The sequence below is a fragment of the Natrix helvetica genome (assembly GCF_964273705.1).
Source record: "Natrix helvetica genome assembly, chromosome: 4".
Lineage (NCBI taxonomy): Eukaryota > Metazoa > Chordata > Lepidosauria > Squamata > Natricidae > Natrix > Natrix helvetica.
Window position 1 is genome coordinate 167081214 of NC_138550.1, and position 21092 is coordinate 167102305.

At 45.3% G+C, this 21092-nt stretch overlaps 1 protein-coding gene and 1 long non-coding RNA gene across 3 annotated transcripts in view; both read right to left on the reverse strand.

Moving 5' to 3' along the window:
- The window catches only part of LOC309391060, a 658099-nt gene that overhangs the window by 70068 nt on the left and 566939 nt on the right, over window positions 1-21092 (reverse strand). The window lies entirely within an intron of this gene.
- PTP4A3 (protein tyrosine phosphatase 4A3) overlaps window positions 1-21092 on the reverse strand; it is a 104964-nt gene that overhangs the window by 24019 nt on the left and 59853 nt on the right. The window contains exons 1-2 of one of the 2 annotated variants that reach the window (XM_081951093.1): window positions 14502-14626; window positions 3193-3943 (exon numbers count right to left, since the gene is read on the reverse strand). In XM_081951093.1, the coding sequence (XP_081807219.1) occupies window positions 3193-3297 (105 nt within the window). In that variant the 5' untranslated portion in view covers window positions 3298-3943; window positions 14502-14626. Of the gene's footprint in view, window positions 1-3192; window positions 3944-14501; window positions 14627-21092 lie in introns of those variants that run through there. The other variant, XM_081951092.1, reaches the window with a different exon arrangement.

Genomic DNA, 21092 nt, shown 5'->3' on the forward strand with positions numbered 1-21092 from the left:
CACTCAGCAACAAAAAGGTTAGCCATCACTACTTTAGATCATTTTTGACAAATGGGTGTCCAATCTTTTTTTTTTAAAAAAAAAACCTCCATTGATGGGAGCATACACAACAACTTGATTCTTTGGGATTCACAGGTGTGTTTTCTGGGTGAGCCTTTGAGAAGGTTCGCTACTATCTATTTCAGAGATACAGATGTCTCACACCCACAGAGAACATCATCAGAGTTGGAAGGGACCTTGGAGGTCTTCTAGTCCAACCCTGTTTAGGCAGGAAACCCTATACCGGTGATGGCGACCCTTTTCGGCACCGAGCGCCAAAATGGGAACGCGCATGGGCATGTGTGCCAGAAACTGGAAGAGCAGCTGCGCACTGGGAATATATTTTGGTTTCCAGCATGCACAGGCACACCAGGTGGCTGCTTTTCCAGTTTCTAGCACGCATGTGTGCACCAAGACCAGCTGGTCGGTGTGCATGCACATGCCAGAAACCGGAAGGTCATCTTCTCAGTGTGCATGCACGCCGGCGGCTGATCTTCCGGTTTCTGACGTTCCTGTGAAGATCAGCTGGTTGGCGCACCAGAACTCGGAAGAGCAACGGGCAACGGCTCGTGTGCCCCGAGATGACTCTGCATGCCACTTCGGGCATGCGTGCCACAGGTTCACCATCACGGCCATTTCATACCATTTCAAAGAAATGGTTGTCCAGTCTCTCCAGTCATGGAGTATCCACAACTTCTGGTGGCAAGCTGTTCCACTAGCTAATTGTTCTCACTGTCAGGAAATTTCTAGCTCCAAGCAGAGTCAACCCACGGAAAGCTGCGGGACCAGACAATATTCCTGCTCAGAGGATGTGCAGACCAACTGGCAAATGTTTTCACCAACATCTTCAACGTCTCTATGAGCACCACTGCTGTCTCTAAGTGCTTCAAGACAACGGCCATCGTCCCCGTGCCGAAGAAACCATCCGCGTCCTGCCTCAATGACTATCGTCCAGTTGCACTTACTCCCATCATCATGAAGTGCTTCGAGAGGGGCTCGTCCTGAGGCACACAAAGACCCCGTTGCCCGTAACATTGGATCCACTGGTTTGCATACCGCTCAAATCGCACCATCTCCACTAGACTCCATCTAGCCCTCACTCACCTAGAAAACAAAGACTCCTACGTACAAATGCTGTTCATAGACTTTACTTCAGCATTCAACACTATCATTCCCCAACATCTGATGGGGAAGCTGGCCCTGTTGGGCGTGAACACCTCCCTCCGTAACTGGATCCTGGACTTTTTGACTGGAAGACCTCAGACCGTTCGGATCGCAAACAACACTTCTAATACCATCATACCGAGCACCTCAGGGCTGTGTGCTCAGTCCCCTGTTGTTCATCCTGCTTACGCACAACTGTGTAGCAATGCACAGTTCAAACCACATCATAAAGTTCGCTGATGACACGACCGTGGTAGGTCTTATCAGCAAGAACGACGAGACAGCATACAGAGAGGAGGTGGAGAAGCTAATGAACTGGTGCAAAGCCAACAACCTGTCTCTGAATGTAGACAAAACAAAAGACATGGTTGTTGACTTCAGGAGGACACAACGCGACCGCTCCCCGCTGAAGATCAACGGCTCCTCTGTGGAGATCGTAGAGAGCAACAAATTCCTTGGGGTTCACCTGGTGGAGAATCTCACCTGGTCCCTCAACACCGGTTCCATAACAAGGAAGGCCCAGCAGTGTCTTTACTTTCTTAGGAAACTGAGGAAGGCACAGCTTCCACCACACATCCTCACAACCTTCTACAGAGGGACCATCGAGAGCCCCCTGAGTAGCTGCCTCACCATCTGGTTTGGGAATTGCACCGTTTTGGATCGCAAGACCCTACAGCAAATAGTGAGGGCGGCAGAGAAGATCATCGGGGTTGCTCTTCCCTCCGTCATGGACATATACACTACACGCTGCATCCGTCAAGCCAGAAACATTGTGGCTAACTACATACACCCTTCATACACGCTCTTTACTCTCCTGCCATCTGGGAAAAGGTACAGAAGCATTCAGGCCCGCACAAACAGACTGTGTAGCAGTTTCTTTCCACAAGCCATCAGACTCCTCAACGTATAAGAAACTGGAACCATAAATACTTGTGTACTTAGCTTGTGTATTTTTTGTGTATTTAGCTTGTGTATTTTTTATTTTTATTTTCTCTCTCTTTTAAGTTCTTAGATTTAGAGCTATATGTAGCTCTGTGTCCTGCTTTTTTAAATAATTTTTTATCTACGTTGTCTGATGTAGCACCTTGGTCCTTGGGAAACGTCGTTTCGTTTCACTGTGTACTGTACTGTATATTGCTGAAATGACAATAAAACTTGACTCGACTTGACTTGAGGTTGCTTCTCTCCCTGATTTAGTTTCCACCCATTGCTTCTTGTCCTGCCTTCAGGGGCTTTGGAGAATAGTTTGACTCCCTCTTCTTTGTGGCAACCCCTGAGATATTGGAAGACTGCTATCATGTCTCCCCTAGTCCTTCTTTTTCATTAAACTAGACACGCCCAGTTCCTGCAACCGTTCTTCCTATGTTTTAGCCTCCAGTTCCCTAATCCTTTCTTGCTCTTCTCTGCCCTCGTTCCAGACTGCAGATTGTCCTTCACTTACGAGAGTTTATTTAATGACCAGTTAAAACAGCATTGAAAAATGTGACTTACGACCATTTTCCCGCAGTTATGACCTTTGCAGCATGCCCCACCATTATGTGATCAAAATTCAGAGCCTTGGCAACTGGTTCATACTTATGACGGTTGCAGCGTCCCGCAATCATGTCATCAGAGGGTTGTTTTTTTTTTTGCGACCTTCTCATAAGCAAAGTCAACAGGGAAACCTGATTCACTTAACAACCGGCTTTTACTCACTTATCCACCAGTGTGATTCACTTATCAAATGTGTCCACAAATGTCATAAAATGGTGCAAAATTCAATAAATCCTCACTTAACAACATATATTTGGGCCTCAATTGTGGCCGTATGTCAAGGACTACCTATCAAACTTGCCTACAATGTTGAGATGGTTGGGTGTGGTCTTTCATTAAGTTCTAACCAGGCCAGATCCTGGTTTGTCCTGAAATTTCATAAGACCAAGAATCTCTTGTGACTTTTATTTACATCCAGCGGCGGGAGATGCTCTCTCTCTCTCACTGGTATCTTACCTCAATGAAAGTGTTGAGTGTGGCATTCGTTGGGTTGTGGGTTATCAGGAACCTCATGTTCTTGTAGCACACTTCCACAGGGGCAGGCCTGTTCATGCGCGCCATGGTGGAGGCAAGCCGAGGTGGCCTCTCGAGAAAAAAAACCAATTGCAAATCCAAAACAGAACCAAGTGACGAGAGCCTGACCAGACTCTCTTCTTCCCCGCTTCACAATCAACACAAATGTTGTGCAAATAGGATAACGCTGGATTCTCTAAAATCCTCGAATTTTTAAAAAAGGGACCCTGTGCTTGAGACTGAGTAATACTTGTTTTGTTTTCCTTTTTTTTAAAAAAAAAATCCACAGTGTGCAATTTTAAGTAGTCGTCCTTCAGTGCCGCCCAACTTCCCTTCTTAGTTCTCCTCTTCTTCTCCTCCTCCTCCTCTTCCTCACAAAGGCCTCTGCATTCAGCGAATGCGCTGGTGTTATCTCTCAGGCTTTCACGTTACCCCATCTGGATATGTGAAATATTTGGGGGCAGCGAGAGGAGCCCGGGGCAGCTCAGAATGGGGGAACTGCAGGTAAAAGCTTTCCGCGGACCTCAACAGCCATCCACGGGGCCTCTGAATGGTGAAGCCCAAAGGGCTCTAGGAGGCCAGGTTTGGGCAGGACACTGTCCTCTTTCAACGGGAGGGATGCTGTGCGTGGCAGTGCTCAAAAGTGCACCCAGCCCCCTCCATATATCCACAGGCGATCAGCATGCAGGACGATCTGGAAGGACAAAAGAGACATTTTGGTCAGCACCAGGATTCCACCCAATGGTTTCTAGGTTGCAAAAGGGGTTGAAGCAGACAATCGCATACATTTAGGACCTGTGTGTCAAAAAACAAAATCAGAAAATGCATAACTTAGAATAGAATAAAAGAGTTGGAAGGGACCTTGGAGGTCTTCTAGTCCAACCTCCTGCCTAGACAGGAAACTCTCCACCACTTCAGACAAATGGTTATCCAATCTCTTCTTTAAAAACTTCCAATATTGGAGAATTCACAACTTCTGGAGGCAAGCTGTTCCACTGATTAATTGTTCTCACTGTCAGGAAATTTCTCCTTAGTTCTAGGTTGCTTCTCTCCTTGATTAGTTTCCACCCATTGCTTCTTGTTCTACCCTCAGGTGCCTTGGAGAATAGTTTGACTCCCTCTTCTTTGTGGCAACCCCTGAGATATTGGAAGACTGCTATCATGTCTCCCCTAGTCCTTCTTTCTCTTAAGCTAAACATACCCAGTTCCTGCAACCGTTCTTCATATGTTTTAGTCTCCAGTCCCCTAATCATCTTTGTTGCTCTTCTCTGCACTCTTTCTCACGTGGCCTCCATCAAATAACTGTTATCAGGGTTGTGTGAATGTGGCATGTCGCCTTTCAGAGATGCATGCATGTCAGAGATTCTCCATCACTGGTTTATTTTTCTGCTCCCTAATCACTGCCCACAGATAGGTTACACCGGTAAACTTATAAACCGCAGAAGTCATGACCAGCATTCTGGTGGCTGCAGTTCCCAAACATCTGGAGACTATCTGTCATCCTAGTTTCTCTCTGGCTGTTTCCCTTTTATTCCAGAATAGTTGTTCAGCTTTAGAACAAGAACTTTGGAAAAACTGTAGTTACCTGGATATGCAGTATGGAACAGCGTGCAATCGTCTATCCTCAATTTTCTCTTTTTAACTAAGAGATGACTTCCCTAGCTTGAATTGGTCCAGACAGTTCTACCTGTTGTGGCCTATCAGTGATCAGCGGAGCTGGCAGCAGATTCGGGCAGTGAGGAGGTTGGGGAGGAACATGGGCCAGTCCTGGAGGCTGGGGAAGGCGCCGCGTTGGAGGCAGAGAGAGGGCCGAGGCCGTTTGGCAGTTCGTAGCTGCCTTCGGAGCTAGACAGCAGGGAGGGAGAGGAACAGCTGGAGCCTGTTTCCAGTGTGCACATGCGCAGAGCTGCCAGAAGAAAAGAACAGCGTAGAAATCAGGGTCGACTTGGGAGTAAAGCCACAGGTGGACGGTGAATGGCCCCTCCCATAGGGAATAAAAGAGGAGCGAAAGGGGAAGGGGCTTTTGCAGGAAACAAATTGTTCATTCGTTTCAGGAGTGTGAAGATCTGTCCGTGAATCTCAAGAGACTCTGTGCCCAGTCTTTCCTTGCACAGCACCTCATTTGGAAAATGTTTACATGGCAGCTTTCCCAGCTAGATTAGGTCTGTGGTCATAAATTCACCTTTGAAAGACTGTTTGCCAGGCCTTCACTGAATGAGAGGAATTCACATTCGTTTAATAAACAGGGCTTTGCCGGGACCAGGAATCTGCTTCATGCTTTTTGGGGAAGTCTAGGTCAGAACATTACCATCAAGGTATGGGACACGCGAGGTCATCTTGGAGAACAGGGAAAGGGGCACCCTCCCCCTCCAATCCAACAAGGCTCCCCCCGGGGGGCAAACCAAGGTAACTCAAGGAATGGGTCAATGATTTTTAGAACCAAGGAGGTCCAAAGGGACTAGAAGCACGACTGAAGGTTAAGTTGACCTTTTAGAAAGCGTGGTGATTTTGGTCCTCTTTAATTTGATTGTGTGAATGAGCATTAGAGCAGGCCAGGCCTTGGAGGAACATTAGAAGCTCCCTTAGATCAAATCAGCCCATGTTATTAAGACCTCAGTGGCTTTCTTTTCATACAGCTAGTTAACTGGTCCTCACAGCTGGAATGCGCAAATCAGCCACAGATTCAGGACTGCCAGATGTTGACTTTAAGCGCTGGAAAATTACCAGCACCTGCTCTGCAAAGAATTACAGAAAGACCAACTATCAAGTAAGCAATTCCCCAACCAAGAAATTGCCACAGAAAACAGCCCAACCAAAGAATCCCTAATCCACAAAGACAGGCAAGACACTAGAACAGTGATGGCGAACCTATGGCACGTGTGCCACATGGAGCCGTTTGTCAGGGCATGCGAGGCGCTGCCCTGTCAGCTGGCCAGCGCGCATGCGCGCGCTGGCCAGTTGAGTTCACCTTTTTAAAAGCTATTTTTCGCTTTTCCAGGCTCCAGAGGCTTTATATGAGCCTGGGGAGGGCGAAAAGAGCCTCCCCCGCCCCCCCCGGAGGCTTCCCTGACACCTTCAGAGCGCTTTGCTCGGAGGGTCGTTTTAAGCGCTCCGAAGGCTTCAGGGAAGCCTCCGGATGGTCCGTGAAGCCTTCGGAGCGCTTAAAACGACCCTCCGAGCAACCCGGAAGTCACTTCCTGTTTTGGAGGCTGGTTTTAAGCCTTCCGAAGGCTTCAGGGAAGTCTCTGGACGGTCCCTGAAGCCTCCGGAGGGCCTCCGGGGGAGGGGGGGGGAGGCTCTTTTCGCCCTCCCCCAGGCTCCTGTAAAGCCTCTGGAGCCTGGGGAGGGAGAAAAAAGCATGTAAAAATAGGGGGGGGGGGGTGTCGCGCGTTGTGCGCACATGCGCACTGGGGGGGTCGCGCATTGTGTTATGGGTGCGGCATGCCTGCACACGACCCCCCTGCGCTCCCCCCCCCTTGTGGCACGCGAGCCAAAAAAGGTTCGCCATCGCTGCACTAGAATATAAATCTGATAACATACACTACTCCTTACTAGCACGGATGTTACTTAGTTGGGTAATGAAACGTTTGCAAACAAAACAAGCAACTCCATATTTCCAGCAAATCTGACATAGAGTTTCAGCCAAAAGCGTTAATGCAATTGTAGGGATAAACCAGGAACAGAGCTAAGGCTGTTATTTCTCTACCTGAAGGCAGGGCAACAAACGATGGATGGGAGACTAGACAGCCATTTCCCTGGAATGGTATAGAGCAGTGTTTCTCAAACTTGGCGACTTTAAGTCCTGTGGACTTCAACTCCCAGAATTCCCCAGCCAGCTATGCTGGCTGGGGGATTCTGGGAGTTGAAGTCCACAGGACTTAAAGTCGCCAAGTTTGAGAAACACTGGTATAGAGTTTCCTGCCTAGGCAGGGGGTTGGACTAGAAGACCTCCAAGTTTCCTCCAATTTCCCAAGCTGGCTGGGGAATTCTGGGAGTTGAAGTCTACGAGTCTTAAAGTTGCCAAGGTTAGACATTCTTGCCTTAAGGAGAGGGAAAAATAATGTCTAAACCAGTGCTTCTCAATTATTTTCTGTCATGCCCCCCCTAGGAAGAAGAAAACATTTCGCGCCCCCCCCCGCGCGACTGTAAATAGTATCATTTGTCTATAAAATTGTTATAAGTACACCTCTGCATAACACTGCATCCTTATTAACGTATAAGAGAATAAAAAAAGAAAGAAATGTGGATCAATTTGCAACAAAGAATAGCTTTATTAACTGTAGCAGAAAAGATTTAAAGGAGCACAGGATTTAAAGGAACACAATATTAAAAAAAAACTTTAACCTGCAAAACAAAAATATATAAAATAATTTGAGCTGAGCCCCCCTTTACAGAGCCTCGTGCCCCCCCTGGGGGGCCCGCCCCACTATTTGAGAAGCACTGGTCTAAACCAAATACGATGAAGATCTTTGCGAAAGAGAAGAGTGCTGTGGTGGCCTAGAGGTGGCGCTCTTGCCTCACTACCAGGAGTCTGTGAGTTCGATCCTAGGTAGAAGCAGATAGCTCTCTCTCTCTGAGCACAATGAGAATATATTTGCTGAACAAAACTCCACATTGGCGAGAGGAAGGGCATCCGGCCATTAAATGCTCTGTTAGCTCCATTCAGCTGCCCAGATTCCATTCCGCAAGGCATTATGGGGTCGTTAAATGATGCAAATGACGTTAAATTTGCAAAAGAGAAAAGCTTCCAAAGTCCTATTGAAATCTATGTTAAAAAGGTACCCTAGAAAAAAAAATATCCCACAGCTTTGGGGGGGCGGGATGGGGGGACATCAACAACAGAAGCAGATTATTAAGGAATAGAACAGAATATATGGAGCACAGGGTTGAATTGTGGCATTTGGGGCGATTTCCGAGTCTTTAGTTTATGTACTTGGGAGTGCACTGATGAGGTTACTTAGTTGGGTGATGAAATGTCTGCAGGCAAACAAACAAGCATGGCTGGCTGGGGAATTCTGGGAGTTGAAGTCCACTGGTCTTAAAAGTTGCCAAGGTTGGAAATCCATGCCTTAAGGAGAGGGAGCTGTCAAAATCACGAGAATGTGTAATTTTTGTTTGATGAATGAATTAAAAAATGAAATAAATTGTGGTCCGGGGCTATCTGTCTACAGTTTTCAGTATGTACCTAGCCAGCAAGGAGAGATTACAGAGGTAGTGGACAAATCTCACTCTGCAGATACAAAGATATTTTCACTGCGACTGATAATCCCTGAGGAGCACATGGCTTAATCTGGTATTAAAAGTCTCTTCTCACCTGTCCTGAACCCAAGGCACCAGGCAGGCCAAAAGGGAACGGAGCACAAACTCTGTAATACGCTTAACAGCATCTCAAGGAAAGCTCCTTACGGGAATTTATCAAGGATTTATCAACACAACTTTGAACTTTTGGTTGTTTGGCCTAAACTTGGTGGAACCCCAAATTTAACTGAGATCGGCTTCCTTCCTTCCCTCACTGTCTCTCCTCTCCCTCCCTCTGTTCCTTCTCTCCCTCTCCTCTCATGTCTCCTTCTTTCCTCCTCCCTGTTCCTTCCTTCCCTCTCCTCTCCCTCCCTGTTCCTTCTCTCTCTGTCTCCTCCCTCCCTCCATCTCTCCCCCTTCCTTCCCCCCCTTTCTTTTTCAGGAGACCATGGGAATTTCTTGGTTTTTTTCTTTTCTTTTGAAGACATTTCGCTTCTCATCCAATGAGCTTCTTCAGCTCTGACTGGATGGTGGGGAACAGAAGGATTGATATTCCTTGCAGACAGCTGGTCATTTGCATCCTTTTAGAGCAGGGGTGTCAAACTGGATTTCTTCGAGGGCCGGATCGGCGTTGTAGTTGTCCTCCATGGGCCAGCCATGGGGGACGATGGGGAGATGGGATAGACGCCCCGTGAAGCACCCTGCCAGCCAAAACGAGGTGGGGAGGGGCCTTGTCCCACTCCCACAGCCTGCTTTCGGCCTTCATGACCTCCTGCAGCACTCTGCTGGCTGAAAGTGGGCCATTGGAAGCCCTCACGCCCTCCCCCCACCTCTCCTGGCCCGTTTTGGCACAGCGGGCCAACCCCCTGATATTGAAAGCCCGTTTTACAGGTTCGCTGAAGCGCTTGGGGAGGTTTATCGCTGTCCTCAGGGTCACTTGAATGGCGCTCTTGGTTCCTCTGTACTCTGCAGTTTTTCCCCTCAGGAAATCCATTCCTCCTCCCACACCATTTCAAGGGTTGTTTATCCCAAATTATTTAGCTAAAAGTCTGTAGAGATTCTCCGTCACCCAGGTCACGGTTGTCCCAAAGCTGCTTTTTCAGGAGGCAACTGGATTTTTTTTCTTTGAAGAAAAAAGTCCAGTTGCTTCTCCTCCAAGAAGCTTCTTCAGCTTTGACTGGATAGTGGGGAATGGAAGGATTGATACTCCTTGTAGGCAGCTGGTCATTTGCATCCATTGAGAGAAACATTGAGGCCACTTGGAGATTTATGTGTGTCCTCAGGGTCACCTGAGAGGTGCAAATGGTTCCTGTAGTCTGCAGTTTTTCCCCCTCAGGAAATCCATTCCAACTGCCACACCATTCCAATGGTCTTCATCCCAAATTGTATACCTCCTAAAAGTCTGTGGAGATTCTCAGTCACCCAGATCCCGGTTGTCCCAAAGACAATCTCTGCAGACTTTTAGCTGTATTAAGACCTCAAAAACATATCCTTGAAGACCGAGAAGTTCCCTGAGGAATGGCTCCAACATGGAGTCTGAAAGCTTGAAAGAACAAAACTTCTCAGCCCGGTGACCTACTCAAGATTCGATCCGGTATTATAGTTGCTTTCATTCACAAGACCTCCAAAATACGAAGCCGAATCTGTGAATCCCCTCCAGAAGATCACCAAGAAGGCATACAGATAGTCCTCGACTTACAACCGTTCGAAGTTACAATGGCACTGAAAAAAAGGGACTTATGACCATTTTTCACCCTTATCACCGCTGCACCATCCCCACAGTGAAATGACCAAAATTTGGATGGTTGGCAGCTGACTCGCATTTATGACTGCCGGAGTGACCCCCATTAGCGACCTTTAGACAAGTAAAGTCAACTGGGGGTGGGAAGGGGGGAAGAGAGTCAGATTCACTTAACAACCGTGTGGCTAATTTAACAGCTGCAGGGATTCACCTAACAAACGTGGCGGAAAATGTTGTAAAATGGGGGCTCAAAACAAATTTCTCACTTAGCAACATAAATTATAGGCTCCAATGTGGTTGTAAGGTGAGGACTATGTGTACCTCTAAGCACAGTTTTATTTTTAATAAAGGGGTTTTATTTTGGATGGAAACTTTGCTGCCCTATACATTTCCTTACAAGTACTTACAGCAGTTCATTTACTGACAATTCAAAGTTACAATGGAGAAAAGAGATAGACGACCATTTCCCACACTTATGAATCATGCAATCCCCTTTTACGACCTTCTCACAAGCAAATTCAACGGGGAATCCCGATTCACTTAACAACCGAGTGACCAACTTAACAACTGCAGTGAATCTCTTCGCCAGCGTGTCAAGAAAAGTCATAAAACCGGGGGCAAAACTCACTTAACCAGTTGCTCACTTAGCAACCTAAATTCTGGGCTGACCTGCGGTCGTAAATCAAGGACTTCCTGTAAAGAGAACAGCTAATTTTTGAGGGAACAACCTACAAATTTAGCAACCGCAGTGAATCCCTTAAGCGTGTCGAGAAAAGTCGTCAAATGGGGGAGGAGGGGTAGACACTCGCTTAACCAATTTCTCACTTCGCAACATAAATTCTGCCCTCAACTGCGACCGTAAGTTGAGGACTTCCTGTCAAGAGAACAGCTAATTTAGGAGAGAAACGATCAACTTTCAAGGACCCGTAAAGACTCCAGGGAGAAACTTCATCTCCGAGCGTTGGAGAAAATCCCTCTAAAACGATTGTGCTATTTTGGGCACAATATTCTCACTTGGCAAAGCAGGTACGAGATTAAGAACTAGAGATTGAATAACCAGAATGTGCAAGCAAGAAAGGGGGGGGGGGGAGAAAGAAAACCCCTCTATGCCTTACCTGAATTTGTCCAGAGCTTCCCACGCAACAGATCTAAAAGCACACAATACTATCCAGTTTTTTTGGGGGGGAAAAATAAAATAAAGAAAAGCAGAACGAGCTGCAACTGTTATGGACAGACTATTCTTAAAACTTCTGAGGTCACCTTCCCTTCCTGCCAAGCTGGTTTGGTCATTTCCTCGGAGGACGCGTCTTCCTCCTTTTGGGTTTTAACTTTCCTTCTGATACCGGAGGGACGCTCTTGGTTAAAACCGAAAACCTGTCCGTGCGTGACACCAGGACGGACAAGGATATATATGCCTGCGTGTGCAAACTCCCGAAAGCTTTCGACACACTCAAGGAGGCAAGCCAGAGGCAAACACGAGAGTTTGGGAGATCCCTCCTCCAGAAAGGATGGGTGTGCCGGGTATCGTCAGCGGACAATTTCCTCTTCTTTTCCACCCTGAAAGTGTCACGCTGACAGAGAGACAGACGTCCGCAGATCAGAAAGCTAATAAAATCAAAATAGGCTTTAGTCAACGCACGTGAAAAGCTGGCTGACCAAAGTAACCATGAGGCACAACACATGATGTTCCTTGAAGGACAACGCTTTGGACTGTCAGACGAGGCAGTCAAAAAGACAGAGGAATATTTTAGTTTCGGACAAATAACTACAGGTAGTTGTCACTTACAACCATCTGTTTAGAGAATGTTTGAAGTTACAATGCCGTGAAAAAAGGGACTTTATTATCCCTTTGAATGTAAACTAATCGGCATGCATTAAAATGAATTTTTGTTTCATATAGCTCTCAAAAAAATTAACATAATAGTTAAAATATATTAATCATTTCTGTATGTCCATGGAGATTCCATACCCATCATCTAATCTATGAAAATCCCCCACCATCCAAGCTGAAGAAGCTTCTTGGATGAGAAGTGAAATGTTTTAGGAGGAGGAGGAAGTGGAAGTGGAAGAGGAGGAGGAGGAGGAGGAGGAGGAGGAGGAGGAGGAGGAGAAGAAGAAAACAGAAAGTCCAGTTGCCTCTTTTGGGACAACCATTTCTATAACATAAACCTATCTGGCAAACCCCAAAGCTTCGTTTTCTCTATCTCAAGCATAAAGTCCAGAAAGAGTTTCCAAACTAACTGCAGTGATACACTGAACAGATTGTAAACGGGGACAAAACGTTACTTAACAACTGTCTTCCTTAGCAAGAGAAATTTTGGGCTAAATTGTGGTTGTAAATTAAGGATTACCTGAATATAGAATCAGTTGCAAGTTACATGCAGGATCCACGCTGGATTTACTTTTTGGCTTTTAGGTAAAGGTCTCTTGTAAATCCACCTCAACTGAATTGCTTCAAAACCCGAGATGTCTTGCATTCAAAGTTTGTGGCACACCGTTCAATTTAGATTTATTTTTTTTAAAAAAATATTTTTTTATCACTCTGCCTTCATTATTTTAATAAATTACTCAAGGCAGAGAACTTACCTGGATGGATGACAACCGACTCAGGCTCAACCCTTCCAAGACGGAGTGGCTGTGGGTTCCGGCTCCCCGGTTCAACCAGGTAATTCCATCTCTGGCCATTGGGGGCATTCAACTCGCCCCCGTGGAGCGGGCGCGCAATTTGGGCGTCCTCCTGGATGCCAGGCTGTCCATGGATGAACATGTGACAGCCGTGGCCAGGGGGGCGTTCCACCAGGTTCGCCTGGTGCGCCAATTGCGCCCCCTATTGGACCGGGACGCCCTACGCACAGTCACCCATGCGCTGGTGACGTCTCGCCTGGACTACTGTAACGCTCTCTACATGGGGCTTCCCTTGAAATGCACTCGGAGACTGCAGTTGGTCCAGAATGCGGCCGCGCGGGTGATTATGGGGAGTACTAAGTACTCCCATGTGACACCTCTCCTGCGCGAGCTGCACTGGCTTCCTGTGGTCTATCGAGTGCGTTTCAAGGTCTTGATTACGATCTTTAAAGCGCTCCATGGCTCAGGACCTAGTTACCTGCGGGATCGTATTCTGCCCCATACATCCCTACGACCCATCCGCTCGCACAGAGAGGGACTTCTCCAGGTGCCGTCCACCAGACAGTGCCATGGGGCGGCGCCTAGGAGCAGAGCCTTCTCTGTGGCGGGCCCAGCCCTGTGGAATGACCTCCCCCCGGATATTAGGACCACTACTGACCTCCGCTCCTTCCGTGTTAAGCTCAAGACCCACCTTTTCCAAATAGCTGGCCTGGCTCAACCATAACTTCGTAACGCTCCTGATGGGTTTTTTAATTTAGTAATTTTATTTAAGGGGATTTTAAATTGTGTTTTTAATTGTGTTTTTTAATTGTGTTTTTAATTGTCCTTCACTTATAAGTCAACTCTCCTCCATGCACATATGTATATGTCTCTGTTCTTTTTGTATATATGTTTGTCTTATGTGTATTTTTTATCCGTTTTGATTGTACGCCGCCCCGAGTCCTTCGGGAGAGGGTTGCGGCTAATCAAATAAAATTATTGATTATTATTGATTACCTAACACTCCCTCCTCCGCCTATTTTCCCCAAATCAACAACCCAGTGAGGTTAGTTGGGCTGAGAGTGACTGGCCCAAAGTTACCCAGCTGGCTTTCACGCCTAAGGCAGGACTAGAATTCACAGCCGCCTGGTGACTGGCCAAAAATTCAACCAGTTTTCATGCCTAAAAGAAGACTAGAATTCACAGCCGCCTGATGATTGGCCCAAAAGGTCGCTCAACCAGCTTTCCTGCCTAAGGTGGGACTAGAACTCCCCAACTCTTAGTTTCTAGCCCGAGTGCCTTCACCACTAGACCAAACTGCCTTCTACCAACCGAAAAGACTGGATCACTAGCTGCACAGAAGGGCATCCATAACTGATGTGCGAAGCTTATTAACCGTGCAAGCAATACACTTTTGGATTACCTTCTTTTAATCCTGAACTTAAAAAAAAAAAAATCTTGTAGATCTGCAAGAACCAAGGCCAAATCTTGAGAAAAAGCACCAAAGGAGAGCAAAACCTCACACTTCTACCCACGTGAAACACACAAAGCAGGAATCGATTGGGTGGGTGAAATCCCCCCCCCCCAAAAAAACCTCAAAGTAATCCCTGTAGAAAACGAGCTTGCTAAACATCTGGGCCAGCTCCACTCTCCCCTGCCTCGGTTTTACCTTTTGCATGAAGAAAAGGACTTCCTGCTCGGCCAAGCGTCTTTCGCAGCCAGCTTCTCAGCTGTTCCCCCTGGCTGGATTCCCTTCCGAGAAGCCAAGCTGCTGGTGTGATCTGCTCAAAAGCTCGTTTTGCAATGCGCTACCTTCCTCTGGGTCACAGGCTGCTAAGCGCTATGTGGCCGCGGCCTCAAAATAGAACATAAGCATGTAAATATATGCAGGAGAGGGCAGGTTTTTGGCAAGCTGATGAAGCAAAGGGGATGCGCAGGGAAGCCTTCGCAACTGTGTATGCCACCACAACTGAATCACAAACCAGTCGAACGTGTTTTAGCTAAGAGGGTCCTTTACGAAAGAAGTGTCACTTTCTTCAGCGGGTGGCAAGAAAGAGCGAGAGAAAGGAAGGAAGAAAGAGAGAGAGAGAGAGAGAGAAGAAAGGGAGGGAAAGAAAGAAAAAGGAAAAAAGAAAGGAAGGAAGGAAGAAAGAGGGAGAGAGAGATAGAGAAAGGAAAAGGAAGGGGGAGAGACTAAATAAGAAAGTAGGAAGAAAGAGAAAGAAAGAAAAATAAGAGAAAGAGAAAAGAGGAAAAGAAAGGAGAGAGAGAAAAAAAGGAAGGGAGAGAGTGAGTGAGAAAGAAAGAAAAGAGAAAAATATTGATTTATTAAAGACCTAGGTTCCCAAACTTTCTGGGTTGACGGGATCCTCAACATCTCAGCAATTTTGTTTTTGTGTCACTCCTAGTGTGACAAACCCTGCACAGTGGCACCCCAGGAATAGTTAGGACTATTATGTTTATGAAGTAGTAAAATAAACCAAGGGTGCTGCAGACAATGATGACATTTAGTCTTAGTGAGTCCTATCAGAAGCCCAAATCAGCAATAAAAGATACCAGTGGTCCCAATCTGTTCCTTCAAAGCACCCGAGGACAAGGTAAGAAGTCATGGATGGAAACCAATCAAGGAGAGAAGCCACCTAGAATTAAGGATAAATTTCCTCATCCTTAGAACAATCAGTGGAACAACTTGTCTCCAGAAGTTGTGAATGCTCCAACACTGGACGTTTTAAAGAAAATGTTGAACAACCCTTTCCCTGAAATGGTATAGGATTTCCTGCCTGAGCAGGGGGTGGACTAGAAGACCTCCAAGGTCCCTTCCAACTCTCTTATACTGTATGGATTCAGTATAAGGTTTCCCTTTAAAAAAAAAAAAAGCCCACCAGCTCTTTAATGCCAGCTTTATTCTTACAATGAACTCCTGTTCACACAACACAGAGGAAATGTTAAATCGACAAATACAAACAGCCATTTTCAGGCCTAAATACTTATGGATAAAAAAAGTTACTTGGCTCATAATGTGAGCTATGCAAACTTTGGGCCCTCAAATCACAGAATTGATCTTTCTGATGGGCCATTATTCCTCCAATATAAGACTTATATTTAGGTTTCATATTTAGGAAACGCTCATCTGTCTCACAGAGCAACTTTGGGGTGTGGAAAAATAGAGCAAAATAGAAATCTTATGTCCCTTGGGCTATTAGGATGTTTACACAGGTGTGCATCAACACCTACACCAGACTAAAAAAAAGGTTGTATATGTCCTGTAACTTTTCCGCTTGATTCAAGCCACATTGGGGACAGTCAATGACTTTTCTTAAATGTCTTCCTAGCAACCCTATACAGTGGCCTACAAATACCCAGCCTAGATTTGTATGATGCGTTTGTTCACGCATAATATTGTCTGGGTACATACAATATTCTTACTGTGGGTTAACAAAATTGCTATGTTCAGGAATTAAATGATGCTTAAACGAATCCTATAGTGCGGTGGTTCTCAACCTGTGGGTCGGAACCCCTTTGGGGGTCGAACGACCCTTTCACAGGGGTTGCCTAAGACCATCGGAAAACACATATTTTCGAAAAAATACAGAAAATATAAAATAATTTTATGGTTGGGGGTCACCACAACATGAGGAACAAAGAAGAGCAACGAAGATGATTAGGGGACTGGAGACTAAAACATATGAAGAACGGGTGCAGGAACTGGGTATGTCTACTTTAAGAGAAAGAAGGACTAGGGGAGACATGATAGCAGTGTTCCAATATCTCAGGGGCTGCCACAAAGAAGAGGGAATCAAACTATTCTCCAAGGCACCTGAGGGTAGAACAAGAAGCAATGGGTGGAAACTAATCAAGGAGAGAAGCAACTTAGAACTGAGGAGAAACTTCCTGACAGTGAGAACAATTAATCAGTGGAACAGAAGTTGCCTCCAGAAGTTGTGAATGCCCCAACACTGGAAGTCTTTAGGAAGATGTTGGATAGCCATTTGTCTGAAACGGTATAGGGTTTCCTGCCTAGGCAGGGGGTTGGACTAGAAGACCTCCAAGGGCCCTTCCAACTCTGCTATTGTATTGTATTGTATTAAAGGGTTGCGGCATTAGGAAGGTTGAAACCCACTGCTATAGTGTTTTAACAAGAGGGTCTAGGCCAGCATTTCAAAAACCTCAGCCTGGGCTAAAAACTTAGGCTGTGCAATAGAGCTAGATAAGTGGCAGAAACTACGGGACAGAAATGTTAAATTGCATATAATGTCAACTGCACATAAAAGAAAATTTGTATAAAATGTTTTATAGGTGGCACTTTGCACCAGCAAGATTGGCCAAAATGTATAAAATAGATCTGTTAAATGTTGGAAATGTAATCAATCACTAGGTTCATATGATCATATGTGGTGGACCTGCCCAAAAGTTAAACAATTCTGGATAAAAATACATACTTGGTTGGAAAAAACGATTAACGCAGTATATTGATTTGAAACCTGAGATTTTTTTTTGGGGGGGGGGGAGCATTCTACCGGAAAAATATGACAAAAAGACTATATATCTGGTTTAACATATATTAACTGCAGCTAGAATTGTAGTTGCGCAATAATGGAAAAAATGACGAGATACCATCAGATGAGAGTGTAAATAAGAAAATATTAGAAGGTGCAGAAATGTACAGATTAATATTCATTATTAAGGATAAAGAAGAAACTGAGTATTTCCTGATGTGGGGTGTATTCTACCAATGGTTAGACCATAAAACAAATTTACATAAATGCACATAAAAGGTTGTATAATGTATTGATAGAAATAGACTCAGAAACAGAATTAGTTAAAGATTGTATGATAAAATGGGCACAAAATTTTGAAGAACCAATAGTGATGGAAACATGGGAAGAGATTTGGGTAAGAAATGTAAAATTTACACAAGCTCAGAACTTGAGAGATAATTTTTACAAGATGCTGTACAGCTGGCATTTAGATCCAAAAAGGCTAGCCTGTATGTATCCGAATCTACAATCTAAATGTTGGAGATGTGACTGTGCTGGTGCCACGTATTACCTTATTTGATGGACTTGTAAAAAAGTTAAAGCATTTTGGATAAAAGTATGGTGGGTAATTCAAAATATTTTGAAAGAGAGGATAAAGTTCACGCCCCAGTTGTTTTTCTTAGGCATAGTTTCAGATTGTACTGTTATAGAGACTAATTTGATTTTGAACCTAATGACGGCAGCAAGATTGTTGGTGGCGCAATATTGGAAGAAGGAAGAGTTGCCCACTATCCAAGAATGGATGTTAAAAGTAGTAAACTTAGCAGAGATGGCCAAAATTTCAGTGTATCTGAAGGACCACTCAGATGAAAAGTACAAGCTGGACTGGAGAAGATGGATTGACTATATTCAAAACAAATACTAAAAAATTTCAGTTAGCTTATGAATGAAGGCATAAGGAATGCTACAATTTATTTAAAGTTAGTTTAATAAAGGGGGAGTTTAAACACAAGAATAGTAACATGTTAAAATCAGTTAGCTTATGTTAGCGTACGGTTGTTAAATGTTTATACCCTGTATTTTGCTCTGGGAGGTCGGGGAGAGGGAAGAGGGATAGGGATGGGGGAAGAGGGAAGGGTAAGAGTGGTAATAATTGTAAAACGTATTAAAATTTTAATTAAAAAAAACAAAAAACAAAAGAAACTGAGTATTTCCTGATGTGGGGTGTATTCTACCAATGGTTAGACCAGGGGTGTCCAAACTTGGCAACTTTAAGACTTGTGGACTTCAACTCCCAGAATTCCCCAGCCAGCTGGGGAATTCTGGGAGTTGAAGTCCACAAGTCTTAAAGTTGCCAAGTTTGGACACCCCTGGGTTAGACAATAGAAACAGAAGTTAGAAAAAAGGAGATACAAAAAAAGAGGAAATGTTCATGTGGAGAGAAGTTGATGATGAAGATGTTATGTACTATTGTAATTGTATTGCTATATAGTTATATTATTAATAGTATTGTGATGAATATTCTAACAAATATGTGGATTTTGATTGTCCAAAACCCAGATCCCACACTGTTTGGTGGAAATGGGAAGTAATAGAAATAAAACAACTAAAACATGAAAAAGAAAAAAAAAACCTCAGCAAAGTTATGAGGTGTGGACTTCAACTCCCAGAATTCCCTAGTGCTGGCTGTGGAATTCTGGGAGTTGAACTTCCACATATAGCGTAACATTATTAAGGTTGAGAAATCATAAGTCTAGATAATAGTTGAGATTCTCGCCAAATGCTGAGTCTTGGACACAACTTTGCACCCCATTTCAATACCCTGTTGCGTAAATCCAGCACCCAAGTTGTGAAGCAGAATTTACAAACCACACAACACACAATAAAAAGAACCAAATCAAGCTAAATAAGCTGTTTGGATGAGAAGCAAAACGTCTTGATTGATCTTTACAGAAATGGCTTGCTCTTATTCTTATGGAAAAGCAAAAAGTTGTGATTTGATGTTAACACAAAACGTGATTTGTTTTACTGCAAAGGAGAGTCGGAAGTCAATCAATGCTTCTTTTTCTTTTCCTTACCCTTCTCTTCCCCCTCACCATTTTCCTACTTACTTTTGTATCTTATTTTTCTCTCATAACTTAATAAAAATGTGAAATGAGAGAAGCGAAACATCTTCAAAGAAAAAAACAAACAAACAAAGCCTTTTTCAATCCAACACGTGTGAAGTTGCTTTTGTGTGTGTGTCTCTGGAATGACGGAGAACAAGTCTTCTCCCTTGGCCTTTATTACATAAACCTCTACCAACTTCAGGCTATGCCTTGAGCTGCTGGCCACGATCGGAAGAGGATGCCACAATATCTTTGCTACAAGGGGCTCGGTTTTGCGTTCTTCCACATCTTTTCAAAGCTGCCCAAATGCTCATTTCGTTTGAGTGATCCTTCAACCGCAGATCCAGGAGGAAAGCTAGCTTTCTGAGAGAGGAGGATGGGCAGCTGTTTAGATGGCAGGAAAAAGAGCTCCTTGCCTCGGCTCTATTTATAACCGAAAAATCACATTACGCAGGAATCCCCCCCCAGTCTGCAACGAGGATGCAGCTTCTTAGCTGAGGTTGCTTTGAAAGACATTTCCCGTGCAACGTTTTGGGGGCTGTTTTGCTGGTTGCAGGGTGGCCTGTTTTCTAACGTCCGCCTATCCTGCACCTGCTTTCTGTTTTCAAGACACAAACCACAGCACGCAACAGTTGGGGGTATGGGTAGATTATTCCCCCCCCCTTGTGCAAGAGATTCACACCAGGACTCAAGAATAGAAAGCCGTTCGGTAGGGTCAGTCTGAGCAAGTGCTACCATATCAGGGGCAACGTTTAATGAACACCTAGACCAGGGGTCCCCAGCCTTTTGGACTTCAGAGACCAGTGAAATCATAATTTGAAATCCCGCGGACCACTAATATGATCTGCCTAATGACTGGCTGGCTGGGTGTGGCTAGGTGGTCATGTGACTGGGTGGGCGTGGCCAACTCGATGTCAGTCACGTCAAGGGGCCCTTCGCCAGCCTCTACTCGCCACTCCCCTCCTAGCTACTCCTTGCCTGCCCACCCGGGCTCCTTAGGGCCCCAACAGGAAGCAGTTGTTGGAGCTAAGCAGCCACCAGGAGAAAGAGTTGGCAAAACAGCTCAGTTCAAATTGGATCTGACCAAGAAGGAGGCTCAGCAGAAGCACCTCACTGAGGACTAGGAGCATAGGCTTTCCAAGCAGAGGGAACACCTGTGGGAGTGCGAGGCCAGGTGCTGAGATGGTCAGCCAGTTCCAGGCCATGATGCAGTCCCACTGGAATGAGGTCCTCTGGCTCTTCGCCACCAGCGGCGCTTCCCTCCAGCCTTCGCCCAAAGCCCCCCACCAGGAGGCTGAAGCAGATCCCAAGTCGGAATTTCTCCCCCCACTCTGACTTCCATAAAAACCCCAAAGGGGGAGACTCTCTGCAGCAACACAAACGTTCATTGCACGTATCTGGCCCAGGGGTCGTAGTTTGAGGACCCCTGATTTAGTGCAAGATAAAAAATGCAAATAATTTTTGCATTTTCCCCCAAATTTTCCCATGGACCCACAGTTGGTGCCCACTGGACTAGAAGGCCTCCAGGGTTCCCTCCAAGCCTACGATTCTATATTCTATCAGAGTCAGCCAGTACAGAGAATAGGGGAAGCAGGAGAGAGAGAGAGAAACAAACAAGAGGAGAGTGTATGGCAGGGGTGTCCAAACTTGGGAACTTTAAGACTTGTGGACTTC